We start from the raw sequence: 10344 nt of genomic DNA on the forward strand, positions 1-10344 counted from the left end.
AAATAAAGTCTCAGGCGCGCGCGTGCACACACACACACACACACACACACACACACACACACACACACACACACACACACACACACACACACACACACACACACACACACACACACACACACACACACACACACACACCTATGATTTAATAAATTATGATTGCATTAATTACACAGGGGAGAAATGTGAAAAAAAAAAAAAAAAAGTAAATCCAGGATCCCCCTCATTCCTCAAAAAAAAAAAAAAAAAAATATATATTGACAGTTCAGGCTATAAGGTCATCAAGATCTGACAAACTGACGGCAGAAAGAAGGATGAGTTTTTAAACCATTCAAATCAAGGGCCAAATGACACAACGGGCACAGTGAATAGAATAAAAACAACAGGGAAGAAAAGCCGTTCCCTCTAGTATATCACTATAAGGCAAAACCCTCGAGTGGAGTGAATCGAATCCCCCCAGTACACATAATAGTACACATACACAGAACAGCTGGACACATAAATAAACGTGCATTTATTCCACAAAAAAAGAGGAAAAAAAAAGTGGAAAAGGAAAAAAAAATGTAAAGGCAGACGATTAAAAAAAAATAAAAAAATAAAATGGAATCCACATCAAAAATGTGAAAAACTACTAAAACAGGCCGAATGAAAAATAAAAGTCCATAGGGTCGCCATTTTTTCGGCGTCGTCTTGTGTGTTGTTTTTCCAGTGGTCCTTTCTGCCGAGGATCTGGCCGAAAAAGTTTTGAAGAGAAAGGCTTCCACCACCCACCACCCCCACCCGCACACACCAACGCCTTTCACTCTACAGCTCGTCCTTCGGTCCCGCCTCCTCTTCCTCCTCTGTGGGGGCCTCGTCCTCCTCCTCCTCACCCTCTTCCTCACCCTCCTCCTCACCCTCCTCCTCCTCCTCGTCGTCTCCGCCCTCGGCATCCTTCTTGCTGCTCTTCTCCTCCTCCTCCCTCAGCTTCCTCTCCACCTCCTCCTGCTCCTCCTTCATCTTCTTCTCTGGTCCCTGGGAAAAAAACAAAAACACGACAGGTACTGTTACAGGTAATAACGAAAGAAAAACTTCAATATAGATAACGTGACAATATTTTGGGTGTGACAAACATTTTTTTTTTATATTTTCAGTTAATTTTGAGGTTAATTGTATATTGTACATTGTGTTTTCTGTTCAGTTTTAGGGTTAAGAATTTCAATTTTCTTATTACTCTATTATTATTATAAATATTATTATTATTATTATTATTATTATTGCCTATTGTTTGACGTGAGCTGCACCTATTATAGCAGGTGTGCTTCAAATTAGAGCTGTTCCTATTTTGTGTACCCCACACAACTGCTGATACAAATACCCCTTTCCCACTGCACCCAGGCTTACACCATCCAACATCCGGCGTTTGTCACTAGTGGGAAAGGTAAAACTCAGGTTTCAGTCCATTGTCAAATGACCCTGCGGGAGACCCAGGTTTTAATCGGCTCCACCTCCCGTCGGCTGTGATGCGGACACCCGGGCCGACCCCCTAATTTTGGCCCCTTTACCTGCGCGACGCGTGTTAGGAGTTCGAGACGTTGGCGCGTTAATAGACGGGAAATATCCGTGTATCATTCGATCATTTCATATCCGATTTAGAATCCAAAGTAAAAATCGGAACTTATTGACTTTGTTTTGCATGGGGGACCATGAAATGTTGCGAGTGTGGGGATCGCACCGTGGGGAGCACAGCGCTGTGCTCCCCCCAGGCTCCGAGCCACTTCAGCACCGCCCCAAGCCGGTCCCCACCATGCGGCTTCTACTGTAGTGTTGGGTTGTTTACGAACAATCCCATTTCTTTTTTTAAATGCCTCAAAATACTTTTTCCCCCCAATTTTTTTTATTTTTTTATTTTACAGTTGCTTAAGTTGCTGTCTCCTCTACTGTTTTGTTCGCAATCACACTGGAACCATGACACGCCCCTTTTCCGACAAGTTTGTGATGTCGAACATGAGGGACCAGAAATAAAAAAAAAAACAGCATTTCTCCTGGCAATGGGAAAGGTGTCAGTCGCCTAAAAGTAGTGGCTTTAAAAATATTAGCAAAATATTAGCCGTTATTGCACTGCTCTGTGGAATACTTGATTGTGATTGGTCAATAGTAGGCTGTTATTTCTGAATTATGACCGCTGGTCAGTTAATAATGCCCGTTGTCACAGGCAATCACTTCTCCGCCTACATGCTGAAGCTAACACCAGCTAATGGAGGAATCTTGTAGAAACTACAATGGAAGCGACATTGTTGTGGAACAATGCTTCTTAGTGTATTTGTGATGTGGGGGTGGTGCTGTTTAAGCAGCCACACCTGTCTTGGGTTCTAGACAACTGGGCCCGGGAGCAGGGTGGCTGTACGCCTGTTGCTCATTAGAGCAATCAACGAGGAACAGGTAAATCACCCATCCCCACACATACAGGGGAGAGCCTGTCAAGACATGTGTCCACCTGCTCCTGGCTTGCTACATCTTGCCCACTCCCTACAATGAACTGTTGTGTTTGCAAAATCTGATGCAAACGCCACTCGGGTGGGGTGTGGCAGGCAGAACTGCCACAGTATTCTGTTTTTTAGTAAGTAGCCGTGTAATAAGCACAATAACGTACAGCCAGCCGGTCGTTATCCCTCAAGTAACGGCCACTTGAGTGAAGGACAGGCAGTACATGTTAGATTAAATTATTATAGTACTATTAAACAGTTAGTAGGTAGCATTCTGAACACAGCCCCACCTTGGTAGCGCCCCAGGTTTCCTGCCCAAACTCCTTGGCTTCTTGGACGTCATCTGTGATCAAGAAGTTGTCGAAGATGGTGCCAGACTTCACCTGAAGAGAAAACAAATGACATAAGTAATATAACTCATTGAGAAAACAATTGCGTCGCCGTTATTTAAATTCACGCTACCGTCCTTTAGTTACCTGCCACAGGTCCAGGCCCAGCACGCCGATTTTGTCGAACTTGTACATGGTGGCGTCGGCGGAATATTCCGGGTTGTCAATCTCGGGGTGAATCCAGACGCCCTTGTAATCGGGGTTGTCGATCTGCTTGGGTTTCCACTCACCCTAGGGTGGAAGAAGGGAATCGGAGTTCATATCGGGGAATTAAAAAAAAAAAAAAAAGACTGCTTCACTTTTTCCATTAATTTTGACTTCTTATAAGGATTTTCTTTTGATATTTTTAATTATATTAATGTATTTATAACATTATTAATAATAATAATAATAATTCAAGTATCATAAAATAATTAAAAATATTAGAAATTCAATCATTATTAATAATTTATAATAATGAATAAAAGTATTAATAATACAAATAAATGAAAATAAACAAATTCCAATTGCATTTCCCCCATTTCCGTATGTACAGCACATCAGTATGTTTTAGGTGATTTAAGTTAGTGCCGGTTCAGACGACGTGATTCTAGCCTCATTTTCCACTCGCCAACAGGTTTTTGGAGATCGGCGAGTGTCACTTCTGGAGTTGGAGACCCCACAGACTCGTCGGGGATTCCTCCTGGTAAAGGGTCTTGTAATGAGCCCCTGTCGCCGATCAGTCATGTAGTGTGAAACCACAACGACTGCAAGATTCCCCATCACAAGACAGAAAGTTGTGTGGTGTGAACGGTCCAGCGATCAGTGTCGCCCGTAGCATAAGAGAGAAAGTTTGAGTTTCATTTTCAAAATAAAATGACTTTTTTTGTTTTTGACAACGGCAAACCTGGTTAACACCGTTACTTGTTCTCCCGCAACACATTTCTCTTTCTCTCTCGGTCCTTGACACCTTGAAGAGATCCCGTCCTTGAAGATAAGAATCCCCTTCTTATCCCCTTCACATCTCCGAGTTCCCTTCGTACCTGGTACTCTGGGTTGGTGATCATGGGCGGTTCCCACTCTCCGTCCATGTCCACGTCCCAGTCATCGGGCTTCTTGGCGTCGGGGTCGGCGATGGTCTCTGGCTTCTCCCATTCCTGACGGACAAAGGTCAACTCAGTTCCCATTTAGGTGCTTTGATGGAAATATAGCGACAGAACATACCGTGTATTACAAAGGAACAAAAGAAAATCTATTTCTGTGCAAAAACAGTGGAAAACCCTCAGTGATCTTTATAGCGATTTATATTTTTATGATTGTAAAGGGTCACTCAAGGTAAAAAAAAACAAATACAAAGATAATACTAAATTTAAGGCCTAAACAGGTCTTTACAGGAAAACCAAACGGTGCCTTCACTGATTAAGTCGCATCTCATCCTCACCTCCCTCTCCTATGTAAGTTAAAAGTTAACATTTAGGTCTCGATCTGTGAGCACGTTTTATTTAGTCGCCGGCGTCCGAAGCCGTATCTTTGCGTGTTCCAGCCCCGCCTCCTTGATCCATGTAATTATTATTTCTCCATACTGTTGAGCTTTTTGCCCATTGAGATGGAACGGAAAACGATTTGTAAACAAAAATAACATTTCTCAAGGTCAGGTAATAACTTAGTGTGTGTCAGATACAGAGCAGTAACATTGCTCCTATTAAAAAAAATATATATACATGTATAGAGATAAAATAAACATTCTCACACACACACACACACACACACACACACACACACACACACACACACACACACACACACACACACACACACACACACACACACACACACACACACACACACACACACACACACACACACACACACCTCAGGCTTAGTGTCGGTGGGGTCGTCGATCTGGGCGCGGTCATCCCAGTCGCTGGGCTTGTGGGCCTCGGGGTCCTTGATCTTCTTGGCGGGCAGCATGTCCCAGTCCTCCTCCATGGTGCCCGACTCCACCTTCTCGTTGTCGATCTTCACCTCGTACGTCTGGTCCGGGTGGAGGATCAGTGTGTACAAGTGCGTCAGCTCGTCGTCCTGGAGACGGGGATAAAGAGGGATGAGCGAGGCGGAGGAGGAGAAACCAGAGGGGGAGAGAGAGAGAGAGACATGAACAAGTAAAACCACCTTGCATTTGATGTCCTTCTTGATGAGGTGGTTCTGCCCCTTGTAGTTGAAGATGACATGGACTTTCTTCGTGCTGTAGCCGCAGATGTCAGGCCCTGCGAAGAAAGTCGAGAGTCGTTAGCGCCCTCAATGACATCAGTTTAATTGACGGCCCCGTTTAGAAGGCTTGTCGGAGCCACTGAAGTTCAAGCGGGAAAATAAAAGCTCAAACAAACTTCTCAGCAGGAGAACACTTGAAGCGTTATAGTGCTTTTGATATAGTACCTAAAACGGCCGCATGCAGCACTCATCCTGTGTTGACTACACACACACATGCCCGCCCGCTTACCGAACATGATGTAATACTGCGAGTCCCCGTGCATGTCGCTCTGGTCGAGGTCCGAGGGGAAGACCTTGACGTAGCCGCCCCCGCAGTCGATCTTCTGCTCGTGCTTGACGGTGAACTGGACGACCAGGGGCTTGCCCTCGTTGCTGAAGGGGTCGAAGCGGGCGGACGTGGCATAGAAGCGGGCGTCCTGGCTGGTTTGGAGACCTGCGGGCGGACGATTGAAAAGCAGTGAAAGGCTTAATCGCTTCCTGGCGTACCCGTGTACAGTCTTGGGATATATGGGCATTGGGAATCCACCAGTTTGTCCTGCCTACGTTTGCACTGGGTGGGGGCGACGGCGCGGGAGGGGCACGGCTCGTGCAAATCCACCCCGCCCCTCCCCAGTTGAAAATAAATAAAAACAACTGTTTGTGTTGACCTTTGAGCTGAGGGTCCAAGCGGGCGGCCATTACCTTTATCGGCCTCGGCATCCCCGTAGAACTTGCCGGCGGTCAGCTTCCACTGGCCGTAGTCCGACTTGTGCTTGGACCCGACCCAGCGGCTCTCCCAGGCGTCTGAAACGAGAGCACGTTCACACTCGGATCAAAATGCGGCTCCGGATGATTAACCTGTGGAACGGCATTTAAGGGCGTAGCAGCACATCGGCGCCTTCGCGACAGGCACAACCCAAAAGTGAAACAAACTCCACTTCCTGTGACAGTTAGCCTGAGATTTCGATACCGGGGAATACATGAGGTATACCATTTAATAACAATCGTTTAATATAAAAATAATTATATTCAATACAATTAAATGAATAGTATAATAATATTATGTAACATACAGTATGATATTTGTATATATTGTATAAAATATATAAAATAAAAAAAACGTGCATTATATAATAAACAATTATAAACAATATTAATAAACCATAATCGAACTTTTGTCCTTCCGGCCAGTTCTAGGTAATTCCAATTGGCCTAGTAGTTCCACCCAGCGTTAAAACGACACACAACGGTAATGCACGTTTCATTCCCCGATAGTAAAACTACATTAGGACCAGAGTATCACCGCACAGCAACGCGATCACACGAACACGGTTCTAACAGCACCGGGGGGGGGGGGTGACGAGGGGGCCCGCACCTCCGTCCAGAAACTGTTCCTTGAAGTAGGCGGCGGCGTCGGTGGTCACCGCCAGCGACGCGAACACGGCGACGATCGCGACCGCGGGCCTCATGTTCCCAGCTTCTCTCCGGTGGATCGCGGGCAAGGCGCACGGGTGTCGGCGTCGCGTCGAGCTAGTGAAACCCCCCCCGCGCGGCGCTCTCACGGAAGCCCGCTCGCAGCGCCCTCCGCCCCCTGCAGCCCCGGACAGATGGCCGCAGCCCATTGGACGAGGGGCCGGCCAATGGGACGAGACCACGAGTTACTCTCCGGAAGCCTCGGGAACCGGCGCCTCCGTCAAATTCCGGTTTCCGAGCCGCAATGCGCCTGGAATGGAATCGTTACCTTTCAGGAAAATAAATATAATACATTTTAAAAAAAATAGGCGGAAGCCCGCCCGCGAGTGTGTGTTTGTTTGGCGACGAGCTACAACGTGTGTGTTATAACGTCACTTTAAAAAAAAAAAAACACAAGCCCCACCGGGGGGGGGGGGGGGGGCTCGAGACACACGTTTCAGAGGGGAGTCCGCGCAAAGCGAACTTCGACGTCACCGGGGTGTGACGTCCTGCCTTCCACCTCGCCGGAGCGCGGGTGGACCCCGTCGCGCGGCGTCTCGGCGCTCCCGGCACCGGCGCCGGTGGCTCGCCGTGATCGTATGGTGGTTAGTACTCTGCGTTGTGGCCGCAGCAACCCCCGGTTCGAATCCGGGTCACGGCAGCTTTTGCCACGGTGACGCGGGGCGCGACGTCACCCGCTCGTTTCTCGAACCCGTGCGGGTGACGGTGTCGTTTCGCGCACGTACGGCGACGTCATACATTGGGGAAACGAAACGTGACCCCGAACGAGCAAGATGTTGCTTCTTTATCGTCTTTGAGTTAATTAAAATGTATGTAAACGTACTGTAGGTGCAGATTCACAAAGCCCTAAACGGAGCGTGACGGAGCCGCCGTCGCCGCATCTGTCGACCAAGAAAGGAAGCAAAACTTGAACTATTTGTGCAACACACGGTTGATTTACTCTCTCATCTCATCTCATTTCCTTTCACGGCACTTTTGACCCGGGGTCGACGCCCGAGCCCCCGCGGGTTCCCGGCGCCGTGGTGCGGTCCCAAACCTCCCGCTTTTCGTCCGCTCACCCGTCCGACGTACGTGACTGACGCCAAACTTCGGTACCGACACAGGGGCTTGTGTTACTGTCTGGCTTTCAACCGCCACTTAAAACCGTCTTTCACATTCGGGGGGGAAAAACAAACAAACCGTTATTTCATTCGCGAGTTGTACCCGGGGGAACGGAGGGCTTCACTGTGTTTTTTTATTTCTTTATTTTATTTTATTTTTCCCCCACACGCGGGTCATTCAAGACCAGGTCGAGCTCGACAACTACTGGTAGTAGTCAAACATGGACTCCAATAAAGTAAGAAGCCGGAGCAGCATTTCAAACCCCGTTTATGAAGTGATATTATGATTGTATTAAAATGGCGCCCTTGCCTTATGGCATCAGCCTGAGGTCATCGCTTTACACCTTGGTTTGTGTGGACTGTACTTTGCACATGGACATTAAAATACCACTTGGATTATACTGCAAAGACACTATATTACCACTTTGGAGCATAATGATTTAGACTGTTGCTGCTTATTAGGGGGGCTGTTATATTATGATCATGAGTGCTATCACCCATTACGTTTCATCTCATTTCATCTCATTTTAATTTGACCTGACTGCTCTGTTTTCTGCCCCCGTTACGCATGAATTTCCCTCCGGGGACCGATAAAGTGTTATATTGTCTTATCATTGATGACCAACTGACATTCTCGGACCGTGTTGCCGCCGTCTCCCGGTCCTGCCGCTTCGCACTATTCAACATCCGAAAAGTCAAGGCCGTACCTGACCCAATATGCCACTCGGCTGCTGCTGCAAACCTTGGTGATGTCCCGTCTCGACCACTGCAACGCTCTCTTAACAGGCTTGAGGCCTGTGCGGTGAAGCCACTGCAGATGGTACAGGATGCGGCGGCGCGACTGGTGTTCAAGCGGCCGAAGAGGGCACACGTCACTCCGCTGCTCATCGAGCTCCACTGGTCACCTGTAGCTGCTTGGTCACCTGTAGCCGCCCGCATCAAGTTCAAGTCTCTTATGCTGGCCTACAGAGTGATTGCTGGGAATGCTCCCACCTACTTAAACGCTCTTGTAAAAGCACATGTTGCCCCCCGGATGCTGCGCTCGTCAAATGAGCGTGGCCTGGCTCCACCGGCCGCACAACCACGGCCGTCCAGGTTGTTCTCATTGGTAGCTCCACGTGGGTGGAACGAGCTGCCGAAAGCGACCAGAGCAGGGACCTCCCTCTCTGTCTTTAAGAAGCGCTTGAAGACCCAGCTCTTCAGTGAGTACCTCCTCTCCTAACCTACAAAGAAAAAGAAGAAGAAACAGTCTTTATTTATCACGCAACACACCACACTATAACACATGCTTGCACACACACACACATGCACATGCTTTGATGGTGGCCGGTGAAATGGATCCTCTGCTTTTGACCCATCCTGGCTTGTCCTTCCTCTGGGGGCACAGCCAGGAGCAGTGGGCAGCATACGTGGACGCGCCCGGGGACAGTACTTAGCTTACAAGTACTTAAGTACTTACAAGTACTTAGCACTACCTCGCAGTATTTATTGTTACACTAATGTCTCTGTCGCAATGTAGCTTGAATGTTATTCTCCCTTGTAAGTCGCGTTGGATAAAAGCGTCTGCTAAATGACTAAATGTAAATGTTATCAGAACAATAGGCAATGATAACAAAGTAATTACATAAAAAAAAATATATATATATATATATATATATATCAAGAAAAGAAATGGCAATGTGCAACGGGAAAGATGAACAATAAAACTTCTTTTGAAGATTTGCGCGTAATCCAATGAACTTCCAAATGAACAAAAGATTTGAAACCAAGCGGCACCATGACCTTATAAAACCCAGTGAATAAACAGCAAACCACGGCATCAAACAATGAACCTCCATCAACATCAGCAACGATGACCAGGCATTCAGTCTGACAAAGGTGGAAAATAAAGCAGTAGGTATGGCGGTTGTGTGGAATATTATTCTAACCTTAGGACGAAGAACGGACCCTTAAATGAAAATAGCTTTTGAATAGTCATTTTGAGGGATTCTTTTTTCAGGGCACACAACAAGCCCCAGCCAGAATTGTGTGACTACATAACAATAGGCAATGTATACAACGCTTGATAAATGAAGAGTATTAGAGCAGGACTGACAGTAAAGACACCTCCATTAAGATGATTAACTTGCTGTAGTGCCGCATGTTATGACCCCCCCTGTGTTTCTTTTCATGCGTCAGTGCCTATGGAAGCGTCAGGATCCAAAATCTCTGGCCGGCGGCCCCACAGCGGCCGTGCAGGCGGCTCGCTGTGATCGTATAGTGGTTAGTACTCTGCGTTGTGGCCGCAGCAACCCCGGTTCGGCTCCGGGTCACGGCAACATTTCCCACAATGACGTGGGGCGCGGCGTCTGTGACGTCACCCGCTGGTTTCCGAACCCGTGCGGGTGATGATGTCATTTCACGCATGTTCTTGTACAGTGACGTCATACATTTGGGAAACAAAATATGACCCTGATAAACTACTATATGACCTTGAAGAAGCAAAATGTTGTTTCTTTATCATCTTCATTGATCAATTAAAATGTATATATACGTACTGTAGGTGCAAATTCACAAAGCCCTGAACGGAGCGTGACAGAGCCACCGTCTCCGCATCTGTTGACAAATAAAGGAAGCAAACTTGAACTATTTGTTCAACACACAGTTTATTTACACTCTCTCATCTCATTTTCTTTTCCGTTCCCTATT

At 47.1% G+C, this 10344-nt stretch overlaps 1 protein-coding gene across 1 annotated transcript; it reads right to left on the minus strand.

The window, feature by feature from the left end:
* Positions 1–804: 804 nt before the first annotated feature.
* On the minus strand, positions 805–6612 carry LOC307242308 (calreticulin-like; the record flags this gene model as incomplete). The annotated part of the gene is made up of 9 exons (XM_080016719.1): positions 6459–6612; positions 5786–5887; positions 5334–5537; positions 5006–5100; positions 4706–4915; positions 3877–3990; positions 2942–3085; positions 2756–2848; positions 805–1014 (listed from the first exon to the last, which is right to left on the minus strand). The coding sequence occupies exons 1-9, from the start codon at positions 6550–6552 to the stop codon at positions 805–807; spliced, it is 1266 nt and encodes a 421-aa protein (XP_079872845.1). The 5' UTR covers positions 6553–6612.
* Positions 6613–10344: the final 3732 nt, after the last annotated feature.

This window comes from Zeus faber (genome assembly GCF_960531495.2).
Source record: "Zeus faber genome assembly, chromosome: 1".
Classification (NCBI taxonomy): domain Eukaryota; kingdom Metazoa; phylum Chordata; class Actinopteri; order Zeiformes; family Zeidae; genus Zeus; species Zeus faber.